Genomic DNA, 23,147 nt, shown 5'->3' with positions numbered 1-23,147 from the left:
AACTCCTCACTCACCTGATGAAGGAGCAAGACTGCGAAAGCTTGTGCTGCCAATTAAACCTGTTGGACTTTAACCTGGCATTTGAGACTTGATACTATATTTGCTCAGCCAGTAGCATCTGTTTTTGACCAAGCTTTTGGCCTTCTGCCGTAATGTAACTTCCTGATTCATTGTCTCATTCTGCTTTGTACCACTCCTGTAGGGAGCTTTGGGACATGTTATTATGTTAAAGGCACTATCTAAGTTACTGTTGGTTTTGTAGATTTTTCTGATTCAAACAAAACTAACTGCCAATGTGTGTTTTATCTCTCGCTGTTCACAATCAGAAAGCCTTCTGGATATCCTGCCAAGCAACCAGGACCAGTGACTCTTGTTGAAGTAAGCTAACGAAATAACACAAAAGTGCATAGCTCTGAATTAGCTTTTTGTCCTCCAATTTCCCAAAACAGTCCCAAACACCCAAATATTTTTTTAAATTCCTATAAGTTTATGGTACTGTCAATAAAATTTACCTTCTCTTGGGAGGTGTAGTGACTAGTGGGACATTTTATACATGTTGCATCTTTTATAGGTGTTGCTTAGAAAATTAAGGCAAGATTACCTTACACCCAGAGGATGCATTTGATTCTTAACACAGAGAAACTGGAGGGAGGTAATATTTTTTATTCCTTTTATTAAGAACAGTAGAAATAAGACAAGGTTATTCAGGATGATCCAGCTCACCAAGAAATATACAAAAATAGATGTAACACTGATTGGTGAAAAATTGTACTCACTTTGAACAGCCTATGTTGCATAGAAGTAAGATATTATTCCCTGCAGTGACATTAACAACCTCACTTTCTAAACACACTCATGCACAAGTAGGTAGTATGTGTTGTTGTAGATCAGTATGATTTAAAATATCTATGATTTAGTTTACGTGAATTGAAAGCGTGAAACATACAGATTATAAATTCTGACCTTACAAAAAAAATTTAAGAATCTACAAAGATGTTTAAACTGAAAAAACAACAGAAATAGAGAATAGAAATGTGTGTGCAATGATTGATCCTATGATATAACAGGTTTTTTATTTGTGATCTCTGATTTCCTTAAATTCTGATATCACAGATGCAGTTGATAGACTTGGATTTTAATATCCTTAATTTTAATAAAACAAAATGTATTTGATAGGCTGTTCTGTCAACCATCCACCTAATCACAGCAATTGGAATTCAGCACAAGCAACATTCCTTTCCCGCCCCCACAAGGTCAACTTTATGGAATCACATAACAAAAATAATTCTTACACCATCCCCATGTCACAAGTAATCTAAATGTGAGGTCATTAATATACATAAAGAACATTATTGCACCTTGTACAATTCAAGTTTATAACTCATCGTGATTATTGGCTTTTGGCTTGACTAACTTGCCGATAAGAAGTATAGACTTGGTTTTGTTATCTCGGACCAGAAAGATATAGGGGTGATCTGCGTAGAAGAGCTTGGGTGATTTCAATTCCTCACGAGTATGCAAGTCTGTGTCATACTGGTTTCCTTCAGTGTTCCATTCAAGTGCAGTAGCATGGAGCATGTTGGACAAGTGTAGGTCCTTCTTGCCTGTGATCCCTGAAAAATCGGCTTTGTTTTTATCAGTGGCTTCAGTCAGACCCAGCTCTTGCAGATGTTTCTAAGAAATGATAGAAGGCTTTTTTTAAAAAATGAAAACTACCAAAGCAAAACTACTTATGTAAAAAGTCTGTCAAATTATTGCTGCACAATATCTTAACACCACTTTCTTTAGATCTTCATTTTTTTTCCTATGAAGAGTCAACCATAGGGTATGGGCTAGACTCATTTGTAACCAACTGGATTTTCACAATCCAACAACTTGCATGTTTATTTTTCAGATGGTACGAAAGCAATAAATGACCTGATTTCAAATTCAATTTCATGATTTATCATGATCATTTTAACTCACCACTGCAGGGTTGCCAATTCAGTACCTTAAAAGCTACACGAATTTATTTATGGTAGTGACTTTGAGAATAAAAATATCAATATGCAGATTCAGCAACAGATTAGTTAAACACATTTCTTCCATCTCAATGACTTTTGAATTCAGCTAAGACAAGATGCAATATTTTATTTATTAGTGTCACAAATAGGCTTATATTATCACTGCAATGAAGTTACTGTGAAAATCCCCATAAATATCCTTTCATTGCAACGGTTCTATCAAAAATGACTTGCAATGCTAACAGTTTTCTATTCTGGAAAATTATTGTAGACCAGTGAGATTCAGTTAAACTGACCAATATATTTATTGCACCGCTAATCTTTTTTCTTATATACTGAGATTGAATTTTTTAACAAAGCAAGCTGATACTATTACCAGGACGAAATGACACCTTTATCAAATCTGCAGTGTAAATGTTGATTCATTGGGCAGATAGAAGATTTGTATGATAATTTTTGTGAGTCAGGTGTCAAAAGGGCTGTGTGAAAATCAGTTGACCTTTGGGCCTACTAAGAGTTGGATAGAAACATCCTTCTGCTCTGACAGCTATGCTTTGAGTCATCTGGGTCCAAATCTCCATAATTCCTTCCTTAAATCCTTCTGCCCTTTTTTCTATAAGATCTTTCTTAAAACAGTGACTAAAAGCTTGGTCAAAGAGGTGGATTTAAGGAGGATATTAAAAAAGGAGGGGGATATAGAGTGATGGACAAGTTTTTGGAGATGTGTGGGTTGGGGAGGAGAGAGGCTGTGGTGGGATGAAGAGGGGTTGCAGTTAAAGGTGATGCCATTAGGTTTGTGGCAAGGACCAGAGCCAGTGGCTTCAGACTGCATGAAATTGTGAATCATTCAGGGCTGGATATTGTACAAGCAGTGTGAAAACACAAAATTAACAGAGGGATTGAGAAAGGTCTGTGTATATATGGAAATGAAGCCCATATCTTCAGATGTTGAGCCAACGGGGAACATATATATGAAGTGGAGGAGGCCTAAGATAGATCTCCACTGGAGATGATCAGGAAGTGATAAGAAATGGGGATGCTTAGGCTATGGCTGAACAAGCAAGAATGGAACCAAGGAAAGGCAGTCCCATTGAGCTTGACAGTTGAAGAGAGGCCATAGAGTCAGAGTTTTACAGGCCCTTCAGCAAATTTTGTCGGCCATCAAGCACTTATCCATTCAAATCCCACTTGGTCTATTGTCTTGTATGCTATAGCATTTCAAGTGCTCATCTAAATGCTTCCAAATTGATGGAATATGGTATAATATCATGTAATGGCTACAGACAAGTCAAGAAAGGATGAGTAGAGAGAATGCAATTTTGAGGATCATTTCAGTGTTGCAGCAGGATGAGAAATCTGATTGAGAAATTAAAACATGGGGTTTGTTTTTTTTGGGGGGTGCAATTTGACAACAAGTCCAAAAGTTTCAAAGTTTCCAAATCAAGGGGGCTGAAGTTTTTTTCTGAGGTGCGAAATGATACTGGTGGTTTTGGGAAAGAAGGAGGCAGTACCTTTGGGGAGAAAAACACATTGTCAGCTAGTCTGAGGACCAGGAACCCTGAGTTCAGGAAGAGATATTTGGTGGTCAATATTTTAGTGGGAAAGGGGTTAAGGAAGAATTTCATGAACAATTATGAGCTAGGAGAGAATGAGGGAAAATAGGAAAAAAGTTAGAAGAAAATGTGGGTTCACACAAGTGAACACTGGGAGAGTTTGTCAAGGAGTTGGAGGATTGTGACAAAAGGTAGCTGAGCAATTGGTTTTTATCTTAGTGACAGACACCCATGAGCTCCTTCAACTTGTGGTTAGAGTGGAGAAGGTAAAGAAAAACAGTTAGTAGTCGAGAAAAAGAAGTTTGAGGTTAGCTTTCCTCTCCAGGATGATGCATGAATAGGGAGCAATTTAACAAAGAAGAGCAAGGCCCAATAGTGTTTTATGTTTTACAGGCATAGTTGGTGATGAATGGCTAAACTTAAACTAGAAACTAAAATTCTTCCTCAGTCAACTATGCTCATTCCTTATTGAAGTTAACAGAAGGTACATCATGATTACAAGTTACCTATGAATTGAAATACTCAGTAAAAGCATTTTTCTTCAACTTAATTCCTCAGTTACTTGAAAGCTGATAAGTTGCAATTCTTACCTGTAGCTCATGGCTGACCTCAATGTTAACTTTGGGAAGTGACATACCAACAGCACGTTTCTGCAGCTTGCTAAACCAAGTGTTGAGTTGTTCCTTTGTCAATAACTTCTCTATTCTCTCCAGAGATTCTACATGACGCGGCATTATGTAAATCATGCTGGAATATTTGTGTGCCAGAGGCATCTCAACAATTTGAACCTTATTAACCTCATCTTCATAATAATTATACAGTCCTGAAAAATTAATTAGTAGTCACATATCAGAGATGACAAGAATTTCAACGCGGATGTCTAAATTTTCATTGAGATTAAAGACCCCAATAGATGACTATTATAAGATCTACAAATCTAAAACAATGAAAGAGTTTTAATAATTATTTTTAAATGTGTTGTATTAATATTTTAATGTCATTGCAATTTAATTTGATTTGATTTATTATTGTCACATGTATTAACATACAGTGAAAAGTATTGTTTCTTGCGTGCTATACAAAACATACTCTTCGTAGAAAAGGAAACGAGAGAGTGCAGAATGTTGCAATCATGACTAGGGTATAGAGAAAGGTCAACTTAATGCAAAGTAAGTCCATTCAAAAGTCTGACAGCAGCAGGGAAGAAGCTGTTCTTGAGTCAATTGGTACGTAACCTCAGACTTTTTCCCAACGGAAGAAGGTGGAAGAGAGAATATCCGGGATGCGTGGGGTCTTTAATTATGCTGGCTTCTTTGCCAAGGTAGTGGGAAGTGTAGACAGAGTCAATGGATGGGAGGCTGGTTTATGTGATGAATTGGGCTAAATTCACGACCTTTTATAGTTCCTTGCAGTCTAGGGCACAACAGGACGCATACCAAGCTGTGATACCGTCAGAAAGAATGCTTTCTATAATGCATCTGTAAAAGTTGGTGAGAGTTGTAGCTGACATATCAAATTTCCTTAGTCTTCTGAGAAAGTAGAGGCATTTGTGGGCTTTCGCCATGGGAACTTAGATTTTTACAGAATCTTTGATTTAGAGAATCTTTGAAGAAAAGTTTAATGGAATTTTTTTTCCTCCAAAAATATATTTTTCTCCATTTCTGAAAGTTTACTCTCCATTGAAAGCAGTGGCTTTATCACTGGAGTCTGATTTGAAAGCTGTCTAGTGTCCTTTGATATCTTGCCCAAGTCGCCATCATGCGTATGTTAACATTGACTGTGATTGATCCAAGGCTATCAAATTATGGAGAACATCAGAGTCAAGCCTAATCTTTTCCTCATCTGATGTCCATCCAAACACAATTCCAGTCAAAGTCACTCTATAGCAGTCAGAAACACAGACTCTGAGGATTTTCCTGAAACCTAGAATACTGAAGTCAAGCCTAACGCCCCTAAAGTCATCCAAGCTAGAAGCTCAAGGGTTAAACCTTGGACTTTCCTGGGCTGTATGACTCAAAAACATGTTACAAATTTCTCACACTTGCCTGTACGGTGCATCATAGGTATGGACACAGTATGGGTTCTAGTTACCATAAAGCCTCTTTTATCAATCATGGTTTCATGGAATTTTTCGTCCCAGTGAGCTGTAAAAGAAAATTAAAAATTAAGTTTATGGTCAAATGCATATTAACTGAATATTTGCATATGAAAACTATGATCATTTAATACCAAATCCTTTACCAGTAATTACAATACTCACGTTTGAAGTACATGGCATTAACAAAAAGGGCACCATCAGCATTAGACACATCCTTTGTGATTTCTCCTAATTTTCCATTTGTTGTCTGAGAGCCCCATTCATTGATGGATTGGATTGTACTCCTCTTGTCCCTGAAGTTAATCTTGGAATGGTCATGTCTGTAGTGTACCTTGCTTTTCTGAACAAAGTCATCCCTAAATGTAACTGAACTTGGTCCATAAAGGCGGCTGCCAATCTTCCAAGTGGTGTTGCGAGTCGTCTCATTGCTGATCTCATTCAACAATTCTGAGAAAGTAGGGTGCAAAACATCATCACGCAAGTTGATGTTAAGGAGGGATTTCACCTGTTTGGCAGTTTTATCTTTGGCACCCAGAGACATCACTCCCAAGGAGGAAGCTACCACCAGCGGTGAGAAGAGAAGGTTTTCAGATGACAATTTCCGGTCTTTGACCATGGTCTTGTAGAGATCAAGGGCCAAGTTTATTGTGCTGTCTGCTAGCATAGAACCATGTTCTTTCAACACCATAGGATCTGCTGTTACCACAGCAAATAGCAGGCTGACTACTACTAATTTCATCTCCATGGTTTTGTCCAGTAAGTACAAGCCAGTAGAACTGTTGGATAAAGAATGAAATACAATTATTTCAAAGAACACAGTTTAGCAATGCATACAACCTATCCTAAAGTATTAAGAATATTTAAGATTTGGAAAAAGGAATGCTTTCTCAGAAAGGCCTAGGATTTTAACTGCCAGCAGATTTCTGGTGGAAAACCACACGATCAGGTTAATTTCACAATACCATGACATCCACCCAAATGTTATGGCTTGATCTCATGCCACCACCAATTTCACCCGAAAGACCCCCCACCACCACCACCAATTTCCCAGCTGTTCTAAACAGGACATGATTGAAAACTGTGCAGCCTGGAGGATACCTTCAAATAGCAGCTACACTGAAGGAAAGCTGAGTCCTAACATACGTTGGGGTGGAGGCAAGGTGCACGTGGGGTATGGGAGACAGGAACAGTGAGACCATGGCAGCTGAGGCCTAAACTTTCCGTGTGGGTCTGGCTTCACAACATAAGTTAAAAAGTTAGATGTTGCCTTCCTGGGCTGCTTCTGGCATTGATCTGCTTCTTTGCTGGATTGGCCTGACAAGAAAATCACTGTTGTTTTCCAGTAAAGATTGTAGTTATCAGATGTATATATGAATAAGGACAGCATAATGGCTGCCTTAGTGTACCAGGGAACCGGGTTCAATTCCGATCTTAGATGACTGTGTGGAATTTGCTCCAGGTGCTCCTTTTTCTCCCACAGCCCAAAGATGTGTGGGTTAGGTTGATTGGCCATGCTCAAATTGCCCCTTGGCATTAGAGTGATTAGTAGGGTAAATAGATGGGGTTGTGAGGATAGAGCCTGAGTGGGATTGTTTTGGTGCAGGCTTGATGGGCCAAGTAGCCTCTTTCTGCACTGTAGAGATTCTACAAAAAGAAACCGTTGGCTTTGTTGTTGAGTCCTGCTCAATTAAGTTAAAATAATGATTCATCAATTAGAGCGCAAAAGTAGGAGGAGATGATGGTGTTGTGATAATGACACTGGATCAATAACTTAGAGGCCCTAATGTTCAGGAGAAATATGTTCAAATCCCACCATGGCAGCTGGAGGAATTTAAATTCAATTAACAAAATCTGGAATTGAAAACTAGTCTCAGTAATGATAACCAAGAGAACTATCATCACTTATTGTTACAAGCCCAATTGGTTCACTAAATGCCCTTTCCAGAAGGAAATCATCCTTCCTTACCTTTTTGAATTGATTTGATTTATTATTGTCATATGTATTAGCATACAGTGAAAAGTATTGTTTCTTGCATGCTATACAGACAAAGCATATCATTCTGAGAAAAGAAATTGAGAGAGTGCAAAATGTAGTGTTACAATCATGGCTAGGGTATAGAGAAAGATCAACTTAATGCAAGTTAGATCCATGCAAAAATCTAACGGCAGCAGGGAAGAAGCTGTTCTTGAGTTGGTTGGTATGTGACCTCAGACTTTTGTATCATTTCCCTGATGGAAGGTGGAAGACAGAATGTCCAGGATGCGTGGGTTCCTTAATTATGCTGGCTGCTTTGCCGAGGCAGCAGGAAGTGTAGTAAGAAGTCTCATAACACCAGGGTAAAGTCCAGCAGGTTCATTTGGTAGCAAAAGCCACTAGCTTTCAGAGCGCTGCTCCTTCGTCAGGTAAGTGGGAGTTCTGTTCACAAACAGGACATGTAAAGACTCAAATTCAATTTACAAAATAATGGTTGGAATGCAAGTCTTAAAAGTACAGACAATGTGAGTGGAGAGGGAGGGTTAAGCACAGGTTAAAATGTCTATTGTCTTTAGCCAGGACAGTTAGTGAGATTTTGCAAGCCCAGGCAAGTCATGGGGGTTACAGATAGAACATAGATAGTACAGCACAGTACAGGCCTTTCAGCCCTCGATGTTGTGCTGAGCTATGTCCGAACCCAAGATCAAGCTATCCCACTCCCTATCATTCTGGTGTGCTCCATTTGCCTATCCAATAACCACTTGAAAGTTTCTAAAGTGTCCAACTCCAGTATCACAGCAGGCAGTGCATTCCACACCCCACTCTGAGTAAAGAATCTACCTTGGACATCCCTCCTATATTTCCCACCATGAACCTTAAAGTTATGCCCCATAGTAACAGCTACATCCACCCAGGGAAATAGTCTCTGCATGTCCACTCTATCTATCCCCCTCACCATCTTATAAACCTCTATTAAATTGCCTTTCATCCTCCTCCACTCTAAAGAGAAAAGCCCCAGCTCTCTCAACCTTTCCTCACAAAATCTACCCTCCAAACCAGGCAGCATCCTGGTAAATCTCCTCTGCACTCTCCAATGCTTCCACATCCTTCTTATAGTGAGGTGACCAGAATTGCACACAATATTCCAAATGTGGTCTCACCAAGGTTCTGTACAGTTGCAGCATAACCCTGCGAATCTTAAACTCAAACCCCCTGTTAATAAACGCCAGCACACTATAAGCCTTCTTCATGGCTCTATCCACTTGAGTGGCAACTTTCAGAGATCTCTCTGTTCCTCCACATTCTTCAGAACTCTGCCGTTGACCCTGTAATCCGCATTCAAGTTTGTTGTACCAAAATGAATCACCTAGCATTTATCAGGGTTAAACTCTATCTGTCACTTTTCTGCCCAGCTCTGTATCCTATCAATGTCTCTTTGCAGCCTACAAGAGCCCTCCACCTCATCCACTACTCCACTAATCTTGGTGTCATCAGTAAATTTACTAACCCACCCTTCAGACCCCTCTTCCAAGTCATTGATGAAAATCACAAATAGCAGAGGACCCAGCACTGATCCCTGTGGTACACTGCTGGTAACTGGCCTCCAGTCTGAAAATTTTCCCTCCACCACCACCCTCTGTCTTTTATGAGACGGCCAGTTACTTATCCAATCGGCTAAATTTCCCTCGATCCCACACCTCCTTACCTTCTTCATGAACCTACCATGGGGAACCTCATCAAACGTCTTACTAAAATCCATGTATATGACATCAACTGTTCTACCTTCGTCAACACACTTAGTTACCTCCTCAAAGAATTCAATCAAATTTATGAGGCAGAACTTACCCCTCACGAAACCACGCTGTCAATCTGGATTAAGCTACATCTTTCCAATTGGTCATAAATCCTATCTCTCAGGACCCTTTCCATTAACTTACCAACCACCGAAGTAAGACTAACTGGCCTATAATTACCAGGGTCATTCCTATTTCCTTTCTTGAAGAGAGGAACACTCTCCAGAGGATTCACCACTCTCCAGTCCTCTGGCACAATCCCCATGGACAGTGAGGACCCAAAGATCAAAGCTATCAAAGATAGTTTGACATGAACTCAAGATCCCGGTTGAGGCTGTCCTCATGTTTGCAGAACTTGGCTATCAGTCTCTGTTCAGTAACTCTGCATTATCATGTGTTGTGAAGGCCGCCTTGGAGAACACTTACCCGAAGATCAGAGGCCAAATGCCCGTGACCGCTGAAGTGTTCCCCAGAGAACACTCTTGCCTGGTGATTGTCAAGCAATGTTCATTCATCTGTTGTCATTGTGTCTGTATGATCTCCCCAATGTTCTGACAACATTATGACAATGCTACAACAACAGATGAATGAACACCACTTGACAATTACTAGGCAAAAGTGTTCCCTTCCTGTTGGGGAACACTTCAGCAGTCACAGGCATTCGGCCTCTGATCTTCGGGTAAGCATTCTCCAAAGCAGCCTTCACGACACACAACAACGCAGAGTTGCTGAGCCAAGACTGATAGCCAGGTTCTGCAAACATGAGGATAGCCTCAACCGGGATCTTGGGTTCATGTCACACTATCTGTAATCCCCATGACTTGCCTGGGCTTGCAACATCTCATGAACTGTCCTGGCTGGAGACAATACACATCTTTTTAACCTGTGCTTAACTCTCTCTCCACTCACATTGTCTGTACCTTTAAGACTTGCTTACCTGTGAAGACTTGCATTCCAACCGTTATTTTGTAAATTGAGTTTGTGTCTTTATATGCCCTGTTTGTGAACAGAACTCCCACTCACCTGACAAAGGAGCAGCGCTCCAAAAGCTAGTGGCTTTTGCTACCAAATAAACCTGTTGGATTTTAGCCTGGTGTTGTGAGACTTCTGTGTTTACCCCAGTCCAATGCTGGCATCTCCACAGCGGGAAGTGAAGACAGAGTCAATAGATGGGAAGCTGGTTTGCATGATGAATTGGGTTACGTTCATGACCTTTTGTCATTTCTTGGGCAGGAGCCATACCAAGCTGTGATACAACCAGGCAGAATGTTTCCTGTGGTGCATCTATAAAACTTGGAGAGAGTCGTAGCTGACATGCCAAATTTCATTAGTCTTCTGAGGAAGTAGAGGTGTTGATGGGCTTTCTTAGGTATAGTATTTGCATGGGGAGACCTAAAAACCTGAAGCTCTCGACCATATCTACTTCATCCCTGTTGATGTAGATAGGGGCATGTTCTCCTCTACGCTTCCTGAAGTCAATGACAATCTCCTTCATTTTGTTGATATTAAGGGAGAGATTATTGTCGCCACACCAGTTCACCAGATTCTCTATCTCATTCCTGTACTCTGTCTCGTCATTGTTTGCAATCCGATCCACTACATTGGTGTCATCAGCAAACTTGAAAATCGAGTTGGAAGGGAATTTGGTTGCACAATCATAGGTGTAAAAGGAATAGAACAGCCTTATGGGGCACAGGTGTTGAGGATGATCGTGGAGGATGTGTTGTTGCCTGTCCTTACTGATTGTGGTCTGTAAGTTAGAAAGCTTGGGATGCAGTCACAGAGAGAAGAGCTGAGGCCCAAGTTACAGGGTTTGGAGATGAGTTTCATAGGAATAATAATGCTGAAGGCTGAGATTTGGTCAATAAATACAAGTCTGACATTGGTGTCTTTGTTATCTAGGTGTTCCAGGGTTAAGTGCAGGGCCAGGGAAATAGCGTCTGCAGCGATTGGCGAACACTGGTGGATCCAGGCAGTCCAGGAGACTGGAATTGATTCATGCCATGACTAGCCTTTTGAAGCACTTCATAATGATGGATGTCAGAGCCACAGGATGATAGTCATTAAGGCACGCTGCTTGGCTTTTCTTTGGAACTAGATGATGGTCATCTTCTTGAAGCAGATAGGGACTTCAGATTGTTGTAAAGAGAGGTTGAAGATGTCTGTGAATACCCCTGCTAGCTAATCTGCACAGGATCTGAGTGCTCATCTGGGTACTCCATCCAGGGCAGTTGCTTTCCGTGATTGACCTTCAAGAAAGCTGCTCTGACGTCTAGAATGGTGACCTCAGATACATGTTCATCCATGGCTTCCAGGGTGGAAGGCATGCTCTCACTGACCTCTTGCTCAAAACAGATATAGAATGCATTGAACTCATCAGGGAGGGGTACATTGGAGCTGACAATTTTACACGCCTTCACTTGTAGCTTGTTTTGTTTTGCAGTCCTTGCCATAGTCAGCAGGCATCTATGCGGCTAGCCTGGGACTCCAGCTTGGTCTGGTACTTTTTTTGGCACCTTTGACAGATCTCCATCGATCGTATTTCGCTTTCTTGTATAGATTAGTGTCGCCTGACTTGAATGCCTCAGACTTAGACTTCAGCAAGCAGTGGATATTCCTGTTCATCTATAGTTTCTGGTTGGGGAACACACAGATTTGCTTCTTTGACACAGTCTTCTACACTCTTACTAATGAAGTCAGTTACTATAGTGGCGTACTTGGTTCACGCTGATCGCAAATTTGTTAATACTGACCAGTCCACTGACTCCAAGCAGTGGATGCTTGGAGTCAGTGGACTGGTCAGTATTTAAAAATATTTCCAAGCCTGTGACTCCAGGCCCACAGCAACTCTTAACTACCTTCTGAAATGGCCTAGCAGATCACTCAGTTCAAGGGTAATTTTGGGCAGATGGACAACACATGCTGGCCTTGCCAGCAACCCCCCACATCCCATGAAAGAGGGAAGAAATTAACTTGGATGACTTTCATTGCCCATCAATTTTCACTAGACCTACAGACATCCAGCAACCTTGAAGGCCTCAGGCAGAGTAAGCTGCCGATCACAACGTTTTCTCACAGACAAAAAAAAGGAAATATTAAAATGACTGTAATCCTTTATTTATAATTTTTTAATTTTACAGACAGTGAAATAAATGACATGCACATGGGATAAAGTAGAAGCTAAAATAACTTTAGCAAACATTTTGTAACTGTGAAATATATTTTCATAATGGAGAACTCTGACATTCTACTCAGGTAAAAATATTCTATTTACAGGCCAGCAAATAATTCATGAAGCAAAATGCAAATGTTTCAGAGATTATTACAGCTAGACTCGCAACGTAAGAGTGGAAGTTCCTGTCCGTTAAGTCAAGGGTAACTTCAGCACTACACCCTCTGGAGATGCATGGAATCAGACAGCAAATTCTAGACTTCTGCACTTAATTGCATGTGTGTGTATTCTAAAATTTGCTGTCAGTTACAGAGGTCATCTTAATTTTGTGATCTCCCGTGGATGTGAATGACTGCCTCTTTTCATAAGAACATAAATTATTTTAGAGTTTGTAATCTATTATATAATAATTAATTCCCATATTTTGTGTGGACATTGAGAGCCTTAATAAGGGCAGCGCAAAGTATTGAGACAATGAATTTTTGGAGTTTTTCATCCAATACCACTGCAAAATCCGGCTAGTAATGGCATCTGTGCTTTCAAAGTTTGTACTTTTTGAGGCAGACAGAAACCAAAAAGGGAAACAGAGGAAGGAAACTGAACCTCATAGTTTCTATGGAAATATGATTGGAAACAAAAACTTCCAGGAAGATTGAACCTGATTGAGAAGGCATAAAAGGACACAAATCCAAGCTCGTTACTAGCAGTTAATGAGTCCAGTGGTACAGTACAGGCAAACTGAAGAGAACAAAAGTCTAGATCCAGAAGCTAATCTGTTGCAGTTATTTCTGTTACTTGAAAATAACATTAGTGGAGTTACGCCATCCAGACTAAATTAAGCAGTTTTTCAGCCATGTGCCATTCCTGGCACAGATCATGCCTGTGAAATTCAGGTTGGTAGTAGACTGCTTTCCACTCTGGATCAGGCTAAACACTAAAGGGAGCTGAAATTCTTTGCGAGAAACTAATAATATGTCTGATGACCAATATACTATGTGGACTGCTGGGCCACTGAGCTGCTTTGTAAGATCTATCTTAGTTGTATATGTCATTTAATGTAAAAGTTTTAGTTTATTAACAACCACTACTTGCTTCCTAATTTATGTTTAACTTATGTCAGTTCTGGATATTAAAGCATTGCATATTATCTAAGACAGTAAAATTTGCTTTATTTAGCTCTTATCTGGTAAACATTCTTCTGTTTAAAACAATGGAATCTTGTGTTCAGTCTTTTTAGTAAATAACTGGGATTTTGGATTTTGTTTTTTTAAAGTTACTGGTCAAGGTCATAACAGCATGCGCACAACTCAACAAAAACAGCAGAGGGATGCACCAAACATTCGTTATTGTCAACAGTAATTTTTAGTTTTTGATACTTACCAGGAAAGTTTTTGCATCGGAAATAAAACTCATTACATTAGCAATAAAAAAAATGTTTATAGGGCCAGGCAGAACTTACCTGAATTTTGTGGCTCTCGTGTGGATCAGACTGATTATCTCCTTCCATTTTGGGGTTTGCAATCTATTCTCACTGTTCATTACTATTGGTCCTCACATTTTATATGAATGTTATCAGCCCTAATAAGAATAGTGCAGATTTATTTTCCATTCTTTTTTTTAATGGGATGTGGGCATCACTGGCTAGGTCAGCATTTATTGCTCATCCCTAATTGCCCTTTCAAAGGTGCTGGTGAGCTGCCTTCTTGAATTGCTGCAGTCTCTCAGGTTAGGTATACCCACAGTGCTGTCAGGGAGGGAACTCAGGATTTTAACCTAGCAAAAGTGAAGGAATGGCGATATATCTCCAAGTCAGAATGGTGAGTGGCTTGGAGGGGAAAATCCAGTGGTGGTGTTCCCAGGCATCTGTTACCATTGTCATTCTAAATGGTAGCAGATGTGGGTTTGGAATGTACTGCCTAAGGAACCTCGGTGAGTTCCTGCAGTGAATCTTGTAGATGGTACACACTGCCACAATTGTTTGTCAGTAGTGGATTGAATGAATGTTTGGGAAAGGGTAGCAATCAAGCAGAATGCTTTGTCTTGGATGCTGTCAAACTTCCTCAATGTTGTTAGAGCTACACCTATCCATCATATTCCTGACTTGTTCCTTGTAGATTGTGGGGAGTGAGTTACTCAACATTCCTAGCCTCTGACCTGCTCTTGAAACCTCTGTATTTATATGGCTATTCCAGTTCAGTTTGTAGTGATTGGTAACCCTCAGGATATTGACAGCCAGGGATTTGTGATGGCAATATCATTGAATGTCAATGGGCAGTATTAGATTCTCTCTTGTTGGATGTGTTCATTGCCTGGCATTTGTGTTTTAGAACTTGGAACTTAAAACTTAGAATCCCTACAAGTACAGAAAAAAGCCCTTCGGCCCATCGAGGCTGCACCAACCACAATCCCACCCAGACCCGACTCCCATATCCCTACATATTTACCCACTAATCCCTCTAACCTATACAACTCAGGACACTAAGGGCAATTTTAGCATGGCCAATCAACCTAACCCGCACATCTTTGGACCGTGGGAGGAAACCGGAACACCCAGAGGAAACCCATGCAGACACATGGAGAATGTGCAAACTCCACACAGACGGTGACCTAAGTTGGGAATCGAATCCAGGTCCCTGGAGCTATGAAGCAGCAGTGCTAACCACTGTGCTACTGTGCCATCCAATGTTCTGAATGTTACTTGCCACTTGTCAACCCAGGTCTGGATATTGTTCAGGTCTTGCTGCCTTTGACTTGGACTGTAGTATCAGAAAAATTGCAAATGTTGCTAAACATTGTGCAGTCAACAGCCCTGCTCCTGACCTTATGATGGAAGGAAGGTCACTGATGATGCAGCTGAAGTTGGTTGGGCCTAGGGCACTACCCAAAGGAACTCCTGCAGTGATGTCCTGAAACTAAGGCACGTGACCTCCAATCAACACAACCATCTTCCTTTGTGCTAGATATCATAAAAATCATAGAAACCCTACAGTACAGAAAGAGGCTATTTGGCCCATCGAGTCTACACCAACCACAATCCCACCAGGCCCTACCCCGATATCCCTACATATTTTACCCACTAATCCCTCCAACCTACACATCTCAGGACACTAAGGGGCAATTTTTAACGTGGCCAAGCAACCTAACCTGCACATCTTTGGACTGTGGGAGGAAACCGGAGCACCCGGAGGAAACCCATGCAGACACGAGGAGAATGTGCAAACTCCACACAGCCAGTGACCCAAGCCAGGAATTGAACCCACATCCCTGGAGCTGTGAAGCAGCAGTGCTAACCACTGTGCTACTGTGCCGCCCACCAGCTGATTCCAACCAGCTGAGCGTTTCCCGACTCCAGTTTTGCTAGGCCTTCTTGATGCCATATATCAGTTAAATTATGTCTTAGTGTAATGGCCAGTTACTTTCACCTCACCTCCGGCATTCAGCTCTTTTGTCCATGTTTAAACCAAGGCTGCAATTAAGTCAGGAGTGGAGTGACCCTAACAGACCCAAACTGAGCATCAGTAAGCAGGTTATTGTGAAGCCAGTATCCTTTGATAGTACTTTTTGGTTACCCTTTCCATCACTATACTGATAATTGAGAGTAGACTAATAATAAGCTGGGTTGGATTTAACCTGTTTTTTCAAATTCCTCAAATGTAATGACAGAATTGTTCAAAAAGTGTACTCATACCCAAATATGTCCATTATAATCTCAAAACATTTTCTGATACTAACCTTCAAGAAAACTGCCCTTTATATAAGACAACAACAAATGAACTAATCATAAATCTATTCACAAGTTTCAGAAAGCGACAGCTCTTTGGAAAATATTAAAAAAACTGATATTAATATAGTACTCTTCTCAACCTCAGGATTTCCAAATACCTTACCAATGAAGTAATTTTGAATCGCAGAGTATGAAATGCAAAAAACACATGTGCACACATCCACATCACTTAAACAGCAATGTAACAATGACCGGATAATCTATTTTAGGTGTTTTTTTTCCAAAATCGACCTTTTATATCTAGCTGAAAAGGAAGGTGGGGCCTTAAACATCTCGCTGCAACAAAACATTCCTATAAAACTATGTCAGGGTGTTTGCTTAAACTTTGTGCTCAAGTGGAACTTGAACCCACAGCCTTCTCAGTGAGTGCTAGCCTTGAACACACAAAAAATTTTATGCTTCCAACTTCTGTTCACTAAACAATGGGAGAAATTTAAGTATGGTAGATTGGGACTAACAGCTTCTAAAAGCTCCAGGTTAGTGAAAAAGCTGCCTTGTTTTGTATAGCTAGTAAAGTGTTGTATGGTTTAGAGACCATCAATTTAAAAAACTGATGGTTGATCTTTATGATACTGTCACTACTTAAAACATCAACAATCAAACCCGTACATAGGGTAACCGAAAGTTTGCAGTCACGAAATCTTTTCAAAGGGATGTACATCTTTGCCAAGTTCATTCTGAAAGATATAACAAATACAAATGAAGGCTATACAGTTTATTCATTTATTCTCCATCATAACAATGCATCCTATTGTGTGGAGAGGGACAGGAATGGACTCACCAACTCCTAACTTTAATTTTTTACAAGTGTATTTTAGGCAGGTTGGATTCCAGTTAAATTAGATCTCAATCATCTCATAATTGTCTGGTGTTCTACTGAATACAATAATTCTTGACAAATCTAATCAATTTATAACGCTAAATTATTTAAAACATAGTTATATTGCTGATTCATAATTAAAATATATGCATGCCTTAATAATTACGGTCTCCCTTTTAAGATAGAGTTGGGGAGAAACCTTTTCTCCCAGAGGTTTGTTGGTATGTGAAATTCTCTTCGAAACTGAAATATAGAACTTCTATCATGCAGAAGGCCATTCGGCCTATTGAGTCTACATTGACTTGCCAGCAGAGTATCTTACCCAGGTCCACCACCCTATCCCCGTAACCCCATGCATTTATTCCACTAATCCCCTAACCTACACATCTTGTCACTAAGGGGCAATTTTGGATGGCCAATCCACCTAACCTGTACATCTTTGGACTGTGGGAGGACACCAGAGCACCTGAAAGAAACCCATGCAGCCACGGGGACTTCTTTTTGTGGGAAAATACAAACTCCATACAGTCACCAAAGCCCAAAATCGAAGCTAGGTCCCTGGTGCTGAGAGGTAGCAGTGCTAACCACTGTGCCACCATACCACCCCAGAATGTTGTGGAGGCTGGGCCTTTCAAACAATTAATCATCTAAATCATTTATGACATATTTTTGTAGGACTTAAATAATTCTACCTCAGGGTTGTCCAACAGAAATTACTAACTACCTTAAGCATATGCACTATATTTAATGAAAACATCTTACATACGTCCAGAACACAGGCAAGCATACTTCATTGTAACAAAGACCTACCATCATACCAACAAAAATCTTTTTAAGTTTAGTGGCTAAGAAAGCAAAGTACTAATAGAACAATTAAATGTTTTTTTCTTTCATCTTACCATTGTGGCAACATTGCACAAAACATTAATGTGTGTGTGTATATGTCAAGATTACGGTCCAATGACAGTCACAGTATACTAATCAGGAATGCAATTAGGCACATTTGGATTCCTGTTTTATTACTTGTGGTCAGTGGCTAAGTATTGAACAACATATACCAAGCAGCTTGCAGAATTACCAAAAACAGCTTGGTTGTGGCATACTCCATTCATGTCTCTCATGTAAGAGAGACATCAGCCTACTAAGCAAGCTCAATGTATACAGGCATTCTAAAAGTACAGCATTATGCTTGCTAAACTTGGATTACATATTTATGTCACATTAAAAAGTTGAATCACTTTCACTCAAGTTATTTGGGATGAATAATAAAGATTTTTAAAAGTTAAAATTTATTTATTAGTCACAAGTGGGCTTACATTAACACTGCAATGAAGTTACTGTGAAAATCCCCTAGTCACCACACTCCAGCGCTTGTTCAGGTACATTGAAGGAGAAGTTGGCATGGCCAATGCACCTACCCAGCATGTCTTTCAGACTGCGGGAGAAACCAAAGCAAACCCATGTAGACATGAGACAACGAGCAGACTCCACACATTCAGTAACCCAAGCCGGGAATCAAACCCAGGTCCCTGGTGCCATGAGGCAGCAGTGCTAACCGCTGTGCCGTTGTGCTGATTTGATGGTATGGCACAATCTCTGACAAAAAAGTTCATTAAAAACTGACATTAAAGTTCATATGCACTCAGCCTACTCTGCAGTCACCAACACATGCGCAGACTGTCCCACCAAGATGGTCAGTGCATGACATTTTACTCTCTGGCTGGTTTAACTTTGCAAATAGACCAGTTTCACAACAATTTAGTGATGTGATGGTGGTGTAATGGCAATGTCACTAGATTATAAATCCAGAGGCTAAACTAATCCTCTAGAGACCTAGGTTCAAATCCCACCATGGCAATTGGTGGTATTTAAATACACTTAGTTAATAAATCTGGAATTAGAAGCCCTTCTCAGTAATGATGGCCATGAAATTATAATTGATTGATGTAAAAACTCATTTGATTATTAATGCCTTTTAGAGAAGGAAGCCTGCCACCTTTACATGGCCACAGCAATGTGATTGTTAACTGCCCTCAGTTCAATGGATTGACAAGAAATGCTGGCTTGCCAGTGATATCCATATCTCATGAAGGAATACGGAAATTAAACTTTAACTATTAAACTATATTTTTATTTTGATTCATTGGAGCAAGTTGAACAACTTACCAAGACCATTGTACAGGAGTTCCAATACAGCCCATTTTGTGGTTAATGGGACACTCAGGTTTACGATTTTGAGCCCGATATTAGATGTTGATTTTTGTCTCAAATATTTTATTGAAAATACTTATTTATTGATTTTTAGCAATAGTGAAATGCCTCATTGAAGAGCATACAGCTTTCAGTTCCAAGACTGGCTCTCACTTAGACTAATTGGTGGCTGGAGAAAGCAAATATTATTGCATTCCTAGAGCATGATTGTTGAAACCTTTGCTCTCTGAGTAGCTGTATTTTTTTCATCAAGTGATTACATTGTAAAGATGACAGTTAAAAGACACCAACTTGTAAGAAAGGCATAATTCAATGACAGAAAGCAAGACTGCATTGAAGAAACAAATAGCAGCTGCAGAGGTGCTCTTCCTAGTGTTGTTGCACATAGGCTTGACCATTAAGAGTGAACAGGGATAGATACAGGTCTCTCAGCCTAACCAAAGAGGTAGGCAAATTATTGGGGGAAAAAAATTTGAGAGATGGTATTAAAAGGCAAGGATTGATCAGCAAGTATTTGTTAAGGGAATGTCTGATTAACTTGAATTAATTTTTTGAGGTGGTAACAAGGAGGAAAGCATTTTCGATGTAATCTACATGGATTTTAACAAGGTTTTTGACGAGATCCCACATGACAGACTGGTCAGGAATCTATGGAATCCAAGGGAGAATATTAAGCTGACAAGAAGCAAACGATAGTGGTGGATAAGCGTTCTCCTGAATTCAAATTTGTTTCAAGCTGTCTGAGTGGGGGCAGGGTGTGGGAAGGGGGTGACGGAGAGGGGTGAGTGGGAGGGAAGGGTTTGGGGAGCGGTGTGAGAGGAAGGGAGGGGGAGGAGGCAAGTGGGGGATGGGGGTGTGTGGGGAAGGGAAGGCGCGAGGAGAAGGATGGGTGAGGGCAGGGGAAGGACGGGGGGGTGGAGGGGAGGGTGGGGGAGGGCGTGGAGGGGAGGGGGTGGGGGGCGAGGGGAGGGGTGGGGGGAGGGGTAGGGGGGCCAAAGGCGGGAGAGGGAGGAACGACTGGGGGCTGCTGATAGGGGTGGAGTGGCAAGTGAGGAGTTGAATGGGATGGGGAGATCAGGGTGAGTGGGAGGTAGCTTCAATTATTCTAAAGTGCTGAATAAACTCAGCAGGTCTGGCAGCATTTGTGTAGAGTGTTAACACTTTTTCTCTTCACAGATGTTGCCAGACCTGTTGAATTTTTTCAGCACTTTATGTTTTTATTTCAGATTTGCAGCATCTTCAGTAATTTGCATTATTTTAGGGAGAGGAAGGAGGTTACGCTAGAACTATATAAATCACTCTTAGGTTACATCTCGAGTACTGAGTATTGTTTTGGTCATCACATTAGAAAGCGAGGGTACACGGGAGGCCACGACTGGAAAATCTTAGCTGTGAGGAAAGATTGGATATTTCTTTAAAAAGAAAAGGGGCTGGATTTAATTGAAGTATTAGGAAGGGCTTAGATTGAGTGAGTACTAAGGACATATTTCTCTTTACAGAGAGATCAATAATCAGAGCCTACAGATTTAAAGTTATTGGTAAACGAATTAGGAAGGTGTTGGAGTGAACTTCCTTTTTAGCCAGGTGAGTGGAACGAGGTGAGTGGGGGGAGGTGAATTGTGCGAAGGAGGTGAGTTGGGGCAACGAGGTGAGTTTGTGGGGAGAGTGAGTTGGGGGGAGGAGCGCACTGCCTACAAGAGTGGGAGAATCTCTCGTCGCGTTTAGAAATTAAATAGATTTGCACTTAACAAGGCTATGGATAAAATGATGGGAAGCAGGATTTCACTGGATAGATCTTAGCCCGCCGACACAGGCAAGATGGTCGAACGGTCTTCTTAAGCAAGGACGAGAAAAATAACCTCCTATTAGGAGACCCTTCTAATTGCCGAATGCAAACTCGAGCCGAGAAAATTTCTGAAAAATCAGTGGATTCGCTCCGAGCAAAAAAAAAGCTCAATCATCTAAAACCCGACTGCAAAGAATGAGATATTTTGGTTGGCTTCTTCGTCAGCCGAGCCATCTTTTTCATGCATTCCTTTTATAACCCGCTTGTGATTTCAGCTAAAAAATGGCAAAGGAAATCCTGATTTCTATTTTTCTTGGCGTGATTTCTGTCAGCTTTGTCCACGCTGGCAGTGTAAGCAACTCTCCCTGAATTCAAGCAGTGTGTGACAATCTGATCTTTCCCCAGTCTTTCTGCTTCTCTCCCTCCCCCTCTCGCAGTGTAGGCTGCCTGCGTGGCAGTCTCTACTGGTCTTTGTGTTCAGTGAATGTGCACTTTTTAATAGTGGCTGTTAGTATATTATCTGGTGTCTCCCATTGCCCTTGGCGTTTTAGTCTTCTTTTTCACTTTTAATATTCCCACATATTAAGTAATGTTTCAAATATCCTCATGTAGGATATATTAGTGCAATTTCTTTCAAGTGGATGAGACATCAGAACTATAGAACTTAACCAATAGCTTCTAGCGACAGCCAACAATTCTCCACTAAAGGACTTTTCGAAAATTTACCTCCCATCCCATATCAATGGTGCCGCGACTATGGAATCTCTTTTCTTTATCGGGTTTTCTCTGCTGCTGTGCCAAATGGTAAGTGAGGAAGTCTTACCTTTGCTTTCTCAGCTTGGTTCAGGTCGGACTCAGGATCAGGTCTCACCCACACAGCGCTCCCGCTGCTGCCTCTCTCTCTCTCGACTCAATCAGTGCAAGCAGACAGAATACCACTGTCCCATTATATAACCAACCCAAGGAAAGTTCCAGAATGAATTTTGTGAACGTCTGGTGAAACCCGAGCCCACAGCACCGCCCACATGGAAAGAAGTACAGTATATGGATCCCGTTTATAAGTGATTTGGGAAAAATAATCTTAATGAGGAACCAAATGCATAACATTCAACATTACTGGAACAAAAAGATTTTGTGCTTCCTATTCTATGAAGCGTCAAGCGTTGGCATTCATTTACATAAATAGTTGTGGAAAAACCTGAAAACTTTCTGAAAATCGGTTTTTAATGGAAAGCTCGGGGGTGAAGAAGCGGAACGACTTCAATTAAAAATCATTCGACATTTGTTATTTGTTTTATTCTGGTATTCAAAATAACACGATTGCCAACACTACATTTTTAGTTTTAGCAAATATGTTCAAATGCAGGGTTTTATTTATTCCAAAGTTACTGATTTGTATCAGTTCCTGTTTATTACACTAGTCAGAGTGGTGTTTCAAATCAAGGCTGTCGACCTTTTTTATTTTTTTAAAAAGTTTTCTTATTACTCAGCAGCATCGCCTTCAGTAAATCAACATTTGGTACGATACCGTATCTGAAAAGCGCTCAGATCGATGGGGTATAAATAAGACGTTCCAGGCTTTAAAATTACGATAATGTAGTGCTGGGGTTTTGTTTTGGAAAAAAAGAATAATGTTTTTCCATCTGTTCGAGCCCCCCACTTAAACAGGACTTCCACGAAAAGCACATTCCCCCAAACCTCATGCTTGGAACTGCCACGCCGACAGTTAACAGTCTTAAGTTTTCATCTATAGTGAGTTACTTTTCAGATTGACTCTTTACATCCCGCAATATAAATATTGACTTGTCAACCAACATAATGCATTTTAACATCATACATGATAAAAATGGAAGTGGTAGACACCATAACAAACCAAATGTAGTATTTTTAAAAACAGAGATATCATTTATCGTGGGAAGGGTAGCTTCAGGTCTTCAGGTATTAGGAATGTG

General features: G+C 40.5%; 1 protein-coding gene across 2 annotated transcripts; it reads right to left on the bottom strand.

Moving 5' to 3' along the window:
• Positions 1 to 656: 656 nt before the first annotated feature.
• LOC145342136 (serpin H1-like) lies at positions 657 to 22,132 on the bottom strand. 2 transcript variants are annotated; one of them, XM_080187392.1, is made up of 6 exons: positions 22,019 to 22,132; positions 16,988 to 17,055; positions 5,817 to 6,430; positions 5,602 to 5,700; positions 4,147 to 4,379; positions 657 to 1,674 (listed from the first exon to the last, which is right to left on the bottom strand). In XM_080187392.1, the coding sequence occupies exons 3-6, from the start codon at positions 6,397 to 6,399 to the stop codon at positions 1,375 to 1,377; spliced, it is 1,215 nt and encodes a 404-aa protein (XP_080043518.1). In that variant the 5' UTR covers positions 6,400 to 6,430; positions 16,988 to 17,055; positions 22,019 to 22,132; the 3' UTR covers positions 657 to 1,374. The 2 variants fall into 2 exon arrangements, with proteins under 2 accessions (XP_080043518.1, XP_080043520.1); XM_080187394.1 differs by lacking the exon at positions 16,988 to 17,055.
• Positions 22,133 to 23,147: the final 1,015 nt, after the last annotated feature.

Source organism: Carcharhinus amblyrhynchos, chromosome 4 (assembly GCF_965287045.1).
Source record: "Carcharhinus amblyrhynchos chromosome 4, sCarAmb.v2.hapA, whole genome shotgun sequence".
Taxonomy (NCBI): domain Eukaryota; kingdom Metazoa; phylum Chordata; class Chondrichthyes; order Carcharhiniformes; family Carcharhinidae; genus Carcharhinus; species Carcharhinus amblyrhynchos.
The sequence above is the reverse complement of the archived record's forward strand: the minus strand, read 5'-3'. Positions and strand labels throughout refer to the sequence as shown.